Here is a 15,689-nt window from a genome sequence, read left to right as displayed (position 1 = left end):
AACATCCTGATAAATGGGGAAAAGGTTGAAAATGTCAAGGATTTCATTTTACTTGAAGCCACAACCAACACCCATGGAAGCAGCAGTTGACAAATCAAAAGACACAGTGCATTGGGCAAATCTGCTCAAAAACAGCTCTTTAAAGTGTTGAAAAGCAAAGATGTCACATTGAAGACTAAGGTGTGCCTGACCCAAGCCATGGTATTTTCAATTGCATCATATGCATGCAAAAGCTGGACAGTGAATAAGGAAGACCAAATAATTGACGCCTTTCAATTGCAGTGTTGGTAAAGAATATCGAATATACCATGGACTGCCAAAAGAGTGAACAAATGTGTCTTGGAAGAAGTACAGCCAGAAAGTTCCTTAGACTCAAGGATGATGAGACTGCGTCTCACATACTTTGGACATGTTGTCAGGAAGGATCAGCCCCTGGAGAAGAACATCATGCTTGGTAGAGGGTCAGCGAAAAAGAGGGAGACCCTCAATGAGATGAATTGATTACAGTGGCTGCAATTATGGGCTCAAGCATAACGATTGTGAGCATGGCGCAGGACCGGGCAGTGTTTAGCTCTGTGGTACGTAGGGTCGGTATGAGTTGGAACCTACTCAATGGCACCTAGCAACAACAACGACGGTGTGAACATTCTCACTCATGTCTTCTGGTTAGGGAATTCCCACAGGATCAGAGGTGCTGGGTCATAAGAGTTGTGCATCTTCAACCATTGTACGTGATGCCAATCTGTTTTAAAAGTGGCTGTACTAATTTATACTCCCACCAATTGTTGTTGGGTGCCATCAAGTCGGTCTGTGCAATAGACGGAAATACTACCCAATCCTGTGCCATCCTCACAATTATTGCTATGTTTGAGCCCATTATTGCAGCCACTGTGTCAATCCACCAACAGGGTTCTGGAATGTACAGGCTCTGCATGAGCACAATTAAGCATTCTGGAATTACCATTCTTTGCATTGTTGTCCATAATTTGTTATGATCCACACAGTCGAATGTCTTTACATAGTCAATACAACACAGGTAAACATCTTTCTGGTATTCTCTGCTTTCAGCCAAGATCCATCTGACATTAGTTATGACATCCTTCATTCCATGACCTTTTCTGAATCTGGCTTGAATTTCTGGAAGTTCCCTGTCAACCATTTTTGAATTATCTTCAGCATAATTTTACTTGCATGTGATATTAATGATAAACCAAAACATGTTGCCATCAAGTGGATTATGATCCTACAAGGTAGAGTAGAACTGCCCCATAGGGTATCCATGGTTGTAATCTCTACTGAAGCTGACTGCCACGTCTTTCCTCCAAGGAGCAGCTGGTGGGTTCCAACTGCTGACCTTTCGGTTAGTAGCCCAGCGCTTTAATCATGGCGCCACCAGGGCTTCTGATATTAATCATATTGTTTGATGATTTCCGCATTCCGTTGGATCACTTCTCTTCGGAATGGAAATGTATATGGATTTCTTCCAGCCAGAAAAATGCGCGCATCTGTGTTGAAGTACAGCCAGCGTGCTCCTCTAGAAGGGAGAAGGGTGAGACTTCATCTCATTACGCTTTTTGGATAGTGGTCAGGAGGATCAGTCCTAGAGAAGGACATCATGCTTGGTAAGGTAGAAGGCCAGCTAAAAAGACCCTTAATGAGATGGACTGACACAGTGGCTGCAAAAATGGGCTCAAAGCTAACAACGATCATGAGGATGGTGCATGACCGGGCTCTTTCTTTCTGTTGTACATAGGGTCGCTATAAGTCCGAACCGACTTGATTTGCACCTAACAACAACCAAGAGTGTACTCGAGTTTCTGTCGTTCCACGTGTTTGCTAGTTTTTTTGGTATGGTCAGACTTTTTAAATTTTGTCCACCTGGAGTGAATTCGAGCGGTTTCTTAAGAAAACCCTGACACCTATGTGGGCTTTCTGTAACACCTGGCGCCACTACCAAAAAGCCAGGGGCGCTGGCTTCCGGGAGCAACGAAGAGCGTGGGGCAGAGAGGCCCGCCGCGCGCCGGAGACCGGAAGCGGATCCGTTTCCTGTCGGCAGCGAGTGCAGAGCAGAGCGGCCCGCTTCCGGTCGGAGCCGCCATATTGCTGTGAGACAGCAGTCGCAGGCGCTGCGCGATGTTGTCCTCCGCTGCTGTGTTTCCTGCGCTCGGCCGCGACCTGGGAATGGAGACTTTCGGCGCCGCGGGGCCCTTGCAGCTGCGCTTTTCGCCCTACGCCTTCAACGGAGGGTAACGCCCTGGGAGCGCGCGCTCCCTTCCGCCGTCGTTTCCCTCGCTACCGCAGCGCCTCTGGGGTCGCGGGTGTGAGGGCGCCAACTCCCTGCGTGCCCTTCCCGCCGCTGCTGGGATTCGCTCCGGCTTGGGCGCACGGCCTGGGTTTCCCTGACGGCCCGGCCTCCGCACGCGGTCCCGCCTCACTTCCCTGACGGCCCGGCGTCTGCACGCAAGGCCGCCTCACTTCCCTGACGGCCCGGCCTCCACACGCAGTGCCGCTTCACTTCCCTGACGGCCCGGCCTGCGCACTCAAGGCCGCCTCGCTTCCCTAACGGCCCGGTCCGCACGCAAGGCCGCCTCACTTCCCTGACGGCCCGGCCTCCGCACGCAGGGCCGCCTCACTTCCCTGACGGCCCGGCTTCCACACGCAGGGCCGCCTCATTTCCCTGACGGCCCGTCCTCCACACGCAGGGCCGCCTCATTTCCCTGACGGCCCGGCCTCCACAGGCAAGGCCGCCTCACTTCCCTGACGGCCCGGCCTCCGCACGCAGTGCCGCTTCACTTCCCTGACGGCCCGGCCTGCGCACTCAAGGCCGCCTCGCTTCCCTAACGGCCCGGTCCGCACGCAAGGCCGCCTCACTTCCCTGACGGCCCGGCCTCCGCACGCAGGGCCGCCTCACTTCCCTGACGGCCCGGCTTCCACACGCAGGGCCGCCTCATTTCCCTGACGGCCCGTCCTCCACACGCAGGGCCGCCTCATTTCCCTGACGGCCCGGCCTCCACAGGCAAGGCCGCCTCACTTCCCTGACGGCCCGGCCTCCGCACGCAGTCCCGCTTCACTTCCCTGACGGCCCGGCTTCCACACGCAGGGCCGCCTCATTTCCCTGACGGCCCGGCCTCCACACGCAAGGCCGCCTCACTTCCCTGACGGCGCGGCCTCCACACGCAGGGCCGCCTCACTTCCCTGACGGCCCGGACTCCACAGGCAAGGCCGCCTCACTTCCCTGACGGCCCGGACTCCGCACGCAGTCCCGCTTCACTTCCCTGACGGCCCGGCCTCCACACGCAAGGCCGCCTCATTTCCCTGACGGCCCGGCCTCCACACTCAAGGCCGCCTCACTTCCCTGACGGCCCGGCCTCCACACGCAGGGCCGCCTCACTTCCCTGACGGCCCGGCCTCCACACTCAAGGCCGCCTCACTTCCCTGACGGCCCGGCCTCCACACGCAAGGCCGCCTCACTTCCCTGACGGCTCGGCCTCTGCACGCAGTCCCGCTTCACTTCCCTGACGGCCCGGCTTCCACACGCAAGGCCGCCTCATTCCCTGACGGCCCGGCCTCCACAGGCAAGGCCACCTCATTTCCCTGGCGACCCGGCCTCCGCACGCAGGGACGCTTTCACGCACAGCCTGTTCCGCAGCGAGAGTCGGGAGGGTAGAGGTTGACATCCATCCTCCGGCCTGGGAATGCCTTCGGAATGCGCCTTAGGGCCTCGCGGGTCTGAGCGGTTCACCGGCTAGAGGCCGAGGGGACAGGCTTGTCGGAAACAGCGCAGTGGTCGGCGGCCCCGGTGGCTGGGCGCCCAGTAATGGCTGTAGATGCAACACTTCCCAAAAAGTGGCTTCGTCATTTTCTGTTACTTTAAATTGAAGCTGGGATTGATCAGAATTACTTTTGTAAATTAGTGTGTCTTTCTCTTTGCTTTTAAATGTTTATCTTAAATAGAAAAAAGCTCAGAAGAGGGACTTTTTAATGGGATATATTCAAGGTGGGTTTTTTTTTTTTTTAAACTAGCGCCTTTTTAGTAACACTTTTGCCTGATACTACACTGAAAGAATCAGGATTGTGGAGCTATAAATTGAAGCAGTGGTTATGGTTTACCAACCAAATTTTGTACAAACACAATTTGAACAAACAAATAATTCTTTGAGAAAACCAAAAGTAGAAATCAGCTCCATATGAATTTCAAATATTGTTGCGAAATTTTTGAGTGTGCTGGCAAGAGTGAAAGACTATGATTTTTGCCCTGGTTCTGCCCGTACATGGCACCTTTCTCAGCTTCTTGAACCCACGTTTCCTTGTCTGCCTTAGCCACTTCATGCATTTCTGGGAGAATTAAATGAGAAGCATTTGGTAAGTTGGCAAGCAGTTCTTGTTTAATCCTTATAGTAACCAAGCGATGAATGATATTAGCCCCGTTTTTACAAACAAACCCAGGGCTCTTAGAAGTCATGAAGCTGGAGTGAGATTGAGGCAGGGCTTGAATTCATCTCTGTCACAGCTGAGTTTGTATGTTCTTGCACTTCTTAACGCTTCCTGTTGTGATTGTTAAATTGTAAGGCAGCCTTTAGACCCATTTCATAGAACAGTTATAAATTCTGTATGATAGGGTTTTCAAGGTGGTCAGTATTCAGAACTCATTTCTCACTTTCTAAACTCTTGTAACCCAGCTTAAGTCATTACTGCTCTAAAAGTTAATTTCTTACAATTTTCTGATTATTATTTTTTTCTAAATCTTTGTTCTTTATTGTCTATTGCTGCTGACTCTCAAAACTCCACTCTTTGCTTCTACAAAATAATGCTTACTTTTTTACTGCCTGGTCAGTAGTTTTCAGAGGTTTTCTCCATCTTGCTCAGATAACCTTAGTGGTTCTTCTCTGTAATTATAAAATCTTTAGCTGGGCATTTGGGATCCTCTGCCTGTTGTCACATAAGCCTGATGCCCCTCCACTGACTTACACAAAAAGGGTCCTGAATGAGCTGCTTGAATGTACTCTTTGAATTATTACCTACTTCCTTTGATTGACTCAGTGGTTCGGTGCTTGGCTGGCAACCTAAAGGTCAGCAGTTCGAACCCACCAGCCGCTCCATGGGAGAAAGATGTGGCAGTCTGCTTCCGTAAAGATTTTAGCCTTGGAAATCCTATGGGCCAGTTCTTTTCTGTCCTGTACGGTGACTGTGAGTCATAGTTGATTCAGTGACATTGGGTTCAGGTTTTCCTTTTGATGGCTGTATGTATTACCTGGCATGCCATCCTTTTCTCCTTCAAAGCTTTAGCTCACATTCCATCTTAGTAGTAATAATGGCCGGGGTTAACCAAGTACTGCATTCTGTGTGGCACTGTGCTAGGTTCAGCATGTGAATTATGCCATCTAATTCCCAGTCACCTGTAGCACAGGTACCATTGGTGTCATCCACCTGAACTTGTCCAGTCACACAGCTACTAAGTGGCAGAGACGGGTTTCTGTCTTGGGTAACTCCTGAGCCCAAGTGCTTGTTTATAAGAAGCCAGAGTTGAGGGCCATGATATGTAGAGTTGGAGAAAGTGTAATCAGAACCATGTAACTACACCCCTCGTGCCATTGCCATGGTGATAACAACTGACACTTAGCCAAGGTACAGTTATATGCTAAGCACTGTTGTCAGGGCTTCACATTTATTGACCATTTCGTCCTTGAGGCACTCTAATGAGGTAGCTAGTATTATGGTTCTATTGTATATGTGAGAAAATGGGGGCATTGAGAAGGTAAGTAACTTACCCAACCTATTTCCTGAGTGGGAAGGCCAGGTTAGAACCCTGGCAGCTGCTTCTGGAGTTTGGGCCCTTAGCCTCCCTGTAAACTACTCTTAATATGCTGTACAGCTGTGTTGGTACCACTGACCTGGTCCTCTAGGCAGGGCCATGACCACCTGCTGCTTCGTGGCATCAGGACCTACATGAAGTAGGCATTTACTTGTTTGGTGATGGTGGTGATTCAGTGGCTTTTCAGTTACCTCCCTGAGGAACCTGTGCTTTGGTGTAGGCTTGGCATTTTTTAGGTAGTACTCACAGCTGTTTTCCAGATGGCTTATAGCCTGATCCCTGCCCTGCCCTACCCCCCTCCCCCACCCCCTGTTGTTCACTCCCCTACTTGGGAAACATTACCATACTGAAGAATTCAGTAATTTTTTTTTTCTTTTTCCCTCAGCACTGTACTGGCAATTGCTGGAGAAGACTTTTCAATTGTTGCTTCTGACACTCGATTGAGTGAAGGGTTCTCAGTTCATACCCGGGACAGCCCGAAATGTTACAAACTGTGAGTAAATGTCTCAGGACACATTTCCCAACTCCTTTGCGAAGACTTAATGCTTCTAAACAAATGGTTTCGTGAGGTTTCTTTAGGTTTGCTGTTGGGAGCTTATCTTGAGTTTTCTGTAGAAAACAATCTTATAAATTAGTGTTTCCTGATAATTTTTCTGCATACAATCTGATTTGCCACATCTAGGTACTAACAGTGCTGTGCCAGCCTAAACTTTTTTTATTCCATGTGTTGAAATGAGTTCCTTCATGTGACCTTGTGCCTTGGTCTTATAAAAGGTCTTACAGGGTGGAAAAAAAGCAACTTGGGAAATTTTTCCCCTAAGCCCCGAGTTGTTACAGGTGCCCTAGTTCTTTGGAGAAGCTTGTTACTTTGGCCCAGGGAAGAAGGCAGTCCCTGCCGGCAGAAAATGACAGTTATCATGCAAATAGATGGAGCCAGTTGTGGTCCAGTGAGGGGATTGGTCAGTTTAGTCCAGTGAAGGAATTAGTTATTATGCAAATAGGTAGAGCCAGTTGTGGTCCAGTGAGGAGAGTGGTCAGTTTAGTCCAGTGAGGGAATTAGTTATTATGTAAGTAGATGGAGCCAGTTGTGATCCAGTGAGGGAATTGGTCAGTTAAGTCCAGTGAGGGAATTAGTTATTATGTAAGTAGATGGAGCCAGTTGTAGTCCAGTGAAGGAATTAGTTATTATGCAGATAGATGGAGCCAGTTGTGGTCCAGTGAGGGGATTGGTCAGTTAAGTCCAGTGAGGGAATTAGTTATTATGTAAGTAGATGGAGTCAGTTGTGGTCCAGTGAGGGGATTGGTTATTATGGAAATAGTGGCTTGAAAATTTGCACAGTAGGATTGAGCCACTTGCGCGTATAGGGAGTCATCTTGCAGAGATGGTCAGAGGTAAGGAGAAGAAGCAAGGAGAGAAGAATCAGAGAGAGCTGAACTGAAAGCCTTCGGGCAGGCTTGCCAGTAGAGCTGAAAGTGCTGTAATACAGAGGGTCAGGGGCTGTAGTGCTGCAATACTGAAGATGGCAAGAGGCCTAGAGAGGGAGCAGGTGCGATCAAGCGTATGAGGCTGAGAGTACACACGTGCCTGGTGGCATGCACAGCCAAGAGGAGAGCTGTCCTGAGGGGGAGTGTATGAGAGCTGTCCTACACTGAGGAAGGGAGGGGTGTGCTCTTCACCTTGGGAGAGCCTTTCAGACCTTGCCCAAGTGCTTCCTGACACTAATCCTGAGTTATAGCCTATTACTTCCAAGTTGATCCTAATCCCAAGTTGTAGCCTGTTATTTCCTTAGTAAACTGTATAACTAAATACAGTTTGTGAGTTCTTTGAGATGTTGCAACAAATTATGCGACCCAGTTGAGAGAGAAGAGAGCTGAGGGAGGGAGATGGTTGATGTCCGAGATGGTGGGGTGGCAGCTTGGAGAAGGTGACGATGTGGAGGAGCACGTTTGACCTCTGCCTCAGGAACCAGCTTTGTGCTGATTCTTGTTAATGAGATAATATGATTACCCCTGACATTTATTGTGAAAGTTTTGAAATATACAGCAGAGGTAGACTTTAATAGTGAACACCCATCTCCTGGCTTTACCCAGCACCATTTCGCTGTAATTACTTTATCACATATTTTTCCGTTTTCCACCCCAATGTCCATTCGTTAATCCACTAGATGTTTTTAAAATCTTCCCTTTTTTTCACCTGTTTAGCCAGTTTTAATGGGCTAGATGAATTTTTTCTAAAACCTGAAAGTACGTCTGTATGTAATTAGAAAACAGAATTGTCTGTATATATCATTTAAGTGTGTCTTGCAGATCAGCTGTGGTTTGTATTTCACTGTTTTGAAAATGCTCATAAATGGTGGTTAATTTCTAGGTTAGTCCACAAAAGCTGGCTATACCTAAATTGTGATAGGGTGGGACCAGGCAGAGCTTTGGGTCCTTTGGACAGGGCATCATGGTATGGTAGGGAGCAGGTAAAGAAGGAAAGAAAGTCTGTCTTCCTTCCTGGCCCTCAGCTGGCCCACGCTGTAACCTGAAAGCCAGTGGATGGATGTCTGTCTTCATCACCTCAAGCCATCTGTCCACTTCCTTCACCTTTGGTGCCCTCTCTCCTGCACACCACTTTTCCTCTTGTAAGATGTAGCTTCTGTCATTTTCAAAGCAATTAAGTGTCATGAAAAGCTTAAGAACAGAAGTTTATATATAGGTACTGTCCTTGTACAAGGTTCTGCTCATCTCTGTAACATTTTGGCATGTGCACTCATGTAAACACTCTCTCTTCTTTATGAAATGCTTTTGGCAAAGAGATGTAGACGATACAACATTAATGGACACCTGTGTCTTTCACCCATCTTCAGAATCCAAACTGATAAATGCAGTGGAAGCTGCTCAGGCCCCCTCCTGTGTCATCGTGAACCCCGCCTCAGGGCTGACTTGGAGCCGGGCATTCCCCACTCCCCCATGTTTCAGACTCCACATTGAGTCTTTATTCTTTGTGTGAAAACTGCCATTCCTTCACTGTGTCTGCATATTTGCAAAAGTGTCTGGAAAAGCTCTATGACTCTGTCTAACCCTGTCGAAGCTGTCAGCCCATCTTGGGGAGAGATGTGGGAGCATCTCACTGTGCAGTGAGGTTGGCCAGGGACTGGATCTTTAAATGCTGGCATGACCCTGGAAGTGCCGGTGGCTCCCAAGTGGACAAGACTAGTTGTGTAGGTGTGAGGGCTTCATAAATTTCTAAAGGAAAACTTTTTAACACGTGGCCTCTGCTCAGTGTTTCCTGACAAGCTGGATTTAGGTTTCCTCATAGGTCAGTATCAAGATTTAGGAGTTAATTTTTGGGACACATGGTTGAATTTTATGGGCCTACCATAATTTAATTAGTTCCCTGAATAAGATGGTTTTTGTTTCTTTTGCTTGGGGAGGTCTTAAAACGATAGATACATTAATGCAACTGTGTGTCGTTGCTTGCTTCTGTGAGTCTCGACAGGATGGACTTCTCCCAAGGGAGTGACTGAGTCAAAGGGATATGCTTTTTAATTTTTACTCAGTACTGCCGAATTGCCCTTCTAAAAAGTTAAGACAACTCAAATGCTTTCCAAGTGTCTGGGAGCACCCGTTTTTCACAACCTCACCAACAGTAGTCTTTATTAAGTTTTTCAAATTTCAGTTATCTAATGAATAGAAATAGTTTCTTGTTTAGATTTGAACTTCTGAGTGCAATGGAGGGTCTTCATATGTTTACAGTAATTTTTTTTCTTTAATCTTTATCGGCAGGAGCCCTTTGTAGAGTAAGGAAATTAAAATTAGACTTTGATCATATGTGCGGCCAATGGATCTTCTTAGTTGTTATTTTCTTGACTTTGTTCATATTTTTCTCCAGAAGCTTTAATTTTTTTTGTGTAGTCAAATTTATGAAACTTTTCTGTGTGCTCTTGGGTTTAAACAGACCTTTCCAGGCCAAGATTATAAAAACCCAGTCATGTTTTCTCTGGTCCATTCGTTGTTTCATTTAGTTGTTGGTCCACCAATAATTTATTTGTTGTAAGGAGTTGAGGTACAGAGATACTTGTACGACAGCCTGATAGACAGCTAGTCTATTGGAGTAGTAGTTTTAAATTTAAAATCGTGATATGCTGTGGTTTGCTGTCAGTCAGCTCAGTGTACTACAATGTGCTTTTGCAGAACAGACAAAACGGTCATCGGGTGCAGCGGTTTCCATGGTGACTGTCTCACGCTCACTAAGATCATTGAAGCAAGACTAAAGGTAGGTGGTGTTGTGTATGTCCATGCTGTTGACAAATCAATAAAGGATTGTGCAGTTCTTGAAGCCTCCAGCATGACTGGCTGAGAATAGCTGGAGAGGCATCAACCCACAGTTAGGCTGTCTGTGTCATAGCCGCAAAACAAGGCTGCTGGAGCATCATTAGGGAGCCCAGTGCAAGCCACTGCAGGTTCCCTGTTAGGCTCTGTACAGAGCAGAACAGCGTTCTCTACCCTTTAAGAGGAGCTGAAGAGATTTCTTCTGAAGAGGCTCTTCCCTCCAAAATAGACAAAACAAGCCCTCTTTAGCGGAGGTTAGCCCAGATCACCTTTTAGGCCAGAGCTTGGTTTGGAGCCGCCTGCTGACATGCTCCATCTAGTTGACCAGATGCAGGGGAGGGATGAGCAGGCGCCTGGAGTGGGACCCAGCTCACCACTGCCCCCTCATGCCCTGGACAGCAGTCACACCCCACTCGCATCCTGGTAAGCTTTACTCAATAGCCAGCTGAGGAAAAGTCTTTATACACAGTGGGGATAGGATGGAAGAGGGGGTGGTGTCAGGAAGAGACAAGGCCCAGATGCGTGCCTGAGTGGCAGTGTGTGGGTGGGCACTGTCACTGCCACTAGATGTTTGGAGTGGGAGGCAGGGAACAGAGCCATGCTGAGCAGAGGCACTTCTGGGCTTGATTAGGGCTCAGGGAGAAGAGGGTCCAGGAGATGGAGTGTATGAAAGTGGGCTGTGCGCAGTGATGACCACTAAGGTCCTTTTTCAGGTGGCAGCAGTGCAGGCTTGGAGCAGGGGCTGACTTAAGCACAGTGTTCAGAGGAGTCACTCTGTATCTCAAGCAGGTACAGCCTAGTAGGATTGTTCAGATAGCTCTGATTTATAGCATCAGTGTCACATGCCCTTTGTTATTTAACTTTGTAGGATACACGTTGTCATGTTTACATTCTCACCAAGTCCATCTGGTACATGAAAGGATTAGCAGGGGTTGGTCACATTCTGCTCTATGTGTTTGTGAATAAAGCTTGAGGTTATTTACATGTGTGAGTGGTATCCTAGCACATAATGGACTTATTTAATTGACTCTTGCCTTTTTAGTGTGTAGAAATGATTTCACTCGATATTTATCAATTGTAAAACTTACTTAAACTTTTACTGACATTGAAAGCTCCAGTGACTTAACATTATTGGCTTTTGTATTTACACCAAACCGAAAACCAAACCCACTATGAGTCGATTCTAATTCATAGTGACTCCTTAGGACAGAGTAGAACCGCCCCATGGGGTTTCTAAGGCTGTAAATCTTTATGGAAGCAGACTGCAGCATCTCTCGTCCATGGAGGGTCTCATGAGTTCCAAGCGCTTAACCGCTGCGCCACCAGGCTCATTTGTGTTTACACACTGACTCCTAATGCGTATTTTTCAAAAAGAAGAGGACAAAAACAAGGACACAGGTCAAGGTCGTGTTTTGTTAGTAAAATGAAATAAGGAGCAAGGAGTTCACCTTAACGCACAGCCCTGACTTTAGTAATGTATTATGAACATGGCTCAGTGAATGAAACGAAACTAAGAATCTTTGCTTTGGGAGCTTTTTTCTTGGATGAGATGCTGTGGGTGATTTAGACGCTGCACACAGTGTGGCTGACCACTGACCCTCATTGTTTTGCCCACATTATTTGACCCCTCAGAGGTGCTTGCTGTGTGATTGACAGAGAAATTGGTGAACTCGAAGGCATCATATGTTTGCATTTCTGTAGAATTTCTCCATCTGTTGAATAACTAAGGAGTCCAAGGGTGTAACGAACCTAGGATTGAGAACTGCGGTGCTGTTGTCCTGAGACCCTGTTCTGGACACTCGGTTCTTCCCTGTACATGCTTAAAGGAGCATGGTTGTCGGCCTGTGCTAGAACCACACAGAGAAAGGACACTGCCCTCGTGTCTGCTGCTTGCACAGGCTGCTCACTATCTGCAAAGAGGGACTTGATATCTGGGACTAGGGCAGGTTTGCAGCCATATGGTCTCTGTGGCAGTACTCACCTCTGCTGCTGTCATGGTGCAAGAGCAGCTACAGACAGTATGGGATCAGTGAGCATGGCTTTGTTTCCATAAACTTTACTTACAGAAGCAGACAGCAGGCTGGTTGGGCCCATGGGCCATAATTTGCTGGCCCCTGTCTAGATGTGGAGTGATGGAGAGAGTAGATTTTAGCCCAGGTCACCTGAGTGAGTGCCTGTGTGTGAGCACGCATTTGCTTTTAAGTTAGCTATGCCCAAGATAGGTTGGCACGCAAACTCAGATGTTTAAGCCAAAGAGCTGAGGGCAGAGTTAGCATTCTTCCCTTTAAAATTCTTTTTGGACCCAAACTGGTAGGGTGTAGTAAGCAGTGGGTTTCTCTTAGCAGTGCTGTGCCGTGTGAGCATGAGAGAAAGGGCCTTCATGGCTGTTCGCTGAGGCTTGTACACCCTCTCCACCTCTGCAGATGTACAAGCACTCCAACAACAAGGCCATGACGACCGGGGCCATCGCTGCCATGCTCTCCACCATCCTCTACTCAAGGCGCTTCTTCCCCTACTACGTCTACAACATCATTGGCGGGCTCGACGAGGAAGGTAGGTGTTTTCAAGTAGGCGGGAAGGAGCATAAACGCACCAGTCTGAGAGCCCAGTTTCTGATAAGAAAAGTGACAAGAAACTGAAGCTAAAAGAGGGAAGGAAGCAATGATCCAAAGGCACAGCGAACGGCGGATTAGAGTTGCTCTGATGGTGACTGTTGGGATCAGGTGTGAGCTCAGAAGTCGAGTGTTGGCATGTGTTTCTTAGAGAAAGAAAGCTGTCTGGAGAAGGTTGAGCTCAGCATGACCTAGTAATGATAGCATGTTAGCAAACATATTTGACTTCAGTCATTGTTAGCAAGTGTCATCCCAAGTGCTCCAGATGGTTGGTACATGTGTTCCGGGTCACTTGGTGGTTAGAGTATGTGTCCTGGGTCACTCGGGCCGGTTGGTGCATGTGTCCCATGTCATTAGGGGTAGTGGGTACATGCTTCTGCGTGCATCCCCAGTTGCTCCAGGTGGTTCAAACATGCGTCTTGTGTCACACGGGGTGGTTAGGACGTGCGTCCTGGTTCACGCAGGTGGCTAGGATGTGCATCCCCAGTCACTCGGGTGGTTGGTGGATGCATCCCGGGTCGTGAGGGATGGTTAGTATGCATCTGCTGGTGTTTTCAGAGCTTTTTGAGACTTCTCTTTGATTTTCTGTCAATCAGACTAGGAGGGCCTTGGACAACCTGTCTTGTTACTTCGTGTTTCCGCCTTGCCTCATTACTTACTTAGTCACCACTTGTCACCAGTTTTGATTTGATGCTTCTAGAGACCCCCACAAGCTCCCCGAACAGGATATGCCACTATTTAGTGTTGGAGCAGACGCTACAGAGATTACGTGCCCTTTTATACAAAACAGTACCTCTGGGTGTTTGCTCTAGGAGATGGTAGCGCTTGGCTTATTTTCCCTCTTCCTCATCAGCATCTCCCGTGACAGGTAGTCTCTCTCCTCGTGGAGTGCATGTTGATTTCTGTTGTGCCCATGGTAGATTGTGATGAAATACCTTTCTCAGGCAGCTGTCTTGTTTTTCCTAGAGTTACGTTTCTCTCTAACAAGATTTTTATAACCTTCTGTCAGTTCTTCGCACTGTCTTGGTACCCTTTACCCCCTGTGGATCCTCTCTGGTGTTTTCAGGCCTTCGGTCCCGCTCTGTAAGGCAGCTGCCACCGAGAAAACATCCTTTGCTTTGCTGCCGGCATTGGCTTCCCTGTGTCTTGGGCCCCGTGTTTTCCTTTCTTGGTTTACTTCCTTCTTTAGGTGGCAGACACCTCTCAGTAGATTACTGAAACAAGAGTTCATGGGACAGTTTTGAGACTTTGCTTTTAGGATCTTTTTTAACACCCCATGTTCTGAAGCTGCATGGTGCTGCTCCTCATCCAGGCCTTTTTTCATTTTCTGTGCCCCTTCTCTTTTCCTCCTCTCCCCCACCACCTGCAGGATTAGCCCCTAATTCTGTGTTGTTTTTTTTTTAATATTATTTATCTTTGTTTTTTTTATGAAGATTTGTGTAACTTTAGTTTTCAGTCCTTTACTAAATTCTTTTTATTTCTGCTGTCTTTAATTTCCAAGAGCTTTTTCCTGTTTTCTGGTTTCCTTTTTTCTGAGCGTCCTGTTCTTGTTGAGTGAATGCAGCAGCTCTCTGCATTTCATCATACTGCCTTTTCTCTTTTTGCTTGTTGATTTTTGGCATCTCTCTTCTACGTTGGAGGCTTCCTTCGAATTCCTTTTGGCTGATGATTCTTACTTAAGAGGATGGCCCAAACACCTGGTGGTGGAGAGAGAGCTGTGCCAGCTGCCTCCTGACAGGTGCCCTGCAGTGATGGGTGGTAGGGGGTGCAGCACTTTTCCCAGCGAGGATCCTGTACCTTTGCTGGATGAGGCAGGGGCGTGCACCTGGTACAGCATTCTAGGCCTAGAGGAGGAAGGAGGCCCAAGGGCTCTGCTTTCTTTCTACCGTTCTCACTTACAGCATCAGTTTTTGCTCCTGCCCTTTGCCCCGCCCACTGGTGAGCCCAGCGTCCCCAAGCCCAGAGTAGCTGCTTAATCTCTGAGAGACTCTGCCTCCATCTTCTGTGGAGGTGGAGGGGGCCAGGAGGACAGTGCCCACAGGGAACAGTGTGGCTACCACCTGTCTGGCGGCCACTGCTGCTCTCTAGCTGCTGTCAGGTCTCTTCTTACATTTCCCTAGATTAAAACTGACTTCAGGTTCTTTGCACTGAAGACAGAAATTCTTGCTGAGAAATGTTACACAGCACTGGGGATACACAGATGAAAAAAAGCCATGGCCCCAGAGACCATTCCTGTTACACTCCGTAAAGGTGCTTCCCATGTCTCCGAGCCCGTACGTGCTTGTGCATACACGTGCAACTCTGAAAACAGGGTCTCCCTCTGCGTGCTTCCTGTAGCTGTCACTGCATGTACTGTTATGGCAGTGACCTCATGCCCATGTGTGTAGACATGCACTGCAGCGGAGGAGACCGCACACCCATGTGAGCAAACATGTGCCATCACTCTTAATCACTGGGCATTGCACAGCGTGTGGCTGTACCTGACCACTCTGAAGGTGGCTTCCATGGGACACCCTTGCATGTGTATTTTGAGTTCTTCTGTAGTTACGCTTGGTTGTCCGGGGGGTGAATTCCACGCAGCTAAGCTCCTGGGTCAATGGATAAACCTTTGCACTTTGAGGACTTGGCTGCCACCATGGGGCGGGATGCCACTGTGTGCATCCTCCCCAGTGGCAGGGTTAACTCACTTAAAAATGTTTGCCCATTGAAAGGGTTAACAAGACCAAAAAGTGGTTCTTTGAAAAGATCAACAAAATTGATAAATCATTGGCCAAACTGACAAAGAAAAACAGGAGAGGAAGCAAGTGACCCGAATAAGGCATGAAATGGGCGATATCACAACAGACCTAACTGAAGTTAAAAGAATCATAATAGAATACTGTGAAAAATTGTACTCCAACAAATTTGAAAACCTGGGGGAAATGGACAAATTTCTAGAAACACACTAC

General features: G+C 47.9%; 1 protein-coding gene across 2 annotated transcripts in view; it reads left to right on the top strand.

Moving 5' to 3' along the window:
• Nucleotides 1–2,075: 2,075 nt before the first annotated feature.
• Nucleotides 2,076–15,689, top strand: part of PSMB1 (proteasome 20S subunit beta 1) — a 34,637-nt gene continuing 21,023 nt past the window's right edge. For both annotated transcript variants that reach the window (XM_049852557.1, XM_049852548.1), the window contains exons 1-4: nt 2,076–2,246; nt 6,198–6,305; nt 9,992–10,073; nt 12,553–12,682. In XM_049852557.1, the coding sequence (XP_049708514.1) occupies nt 2,134–2,246; nt 6,198–6,305; nt 9,992–10,073; nt 12,553–12,682 (433 nt within the window). In that variant the 5' untranslated portion in view covers nt 2,076–2,133. The remainder of the gene's footprint in view (nt 2,247–6,197; nt 6,306–9,991; nt 10,074–12,552; nt 12,683–15,689) is intronic.

Source organism: Elephas maximus, chromosome 1, assembly GCF_024166365.1.
Source record: "Elephas maximus indicus isolate mEleMax1 chromosome 1, mEleMax1 primary haplotype, whole genome shotgun sequence".
Classification (NCBI taxonomy): domain Eukaryota; kingdom Metazoa; phylum Chordata; class Mammalia; order Proboscidea; family Elephantidae; genus Elephas; species Elephas maximus.
This window is presented reverse-complemented; position numbering and strand designations above follow the sequence as displayed.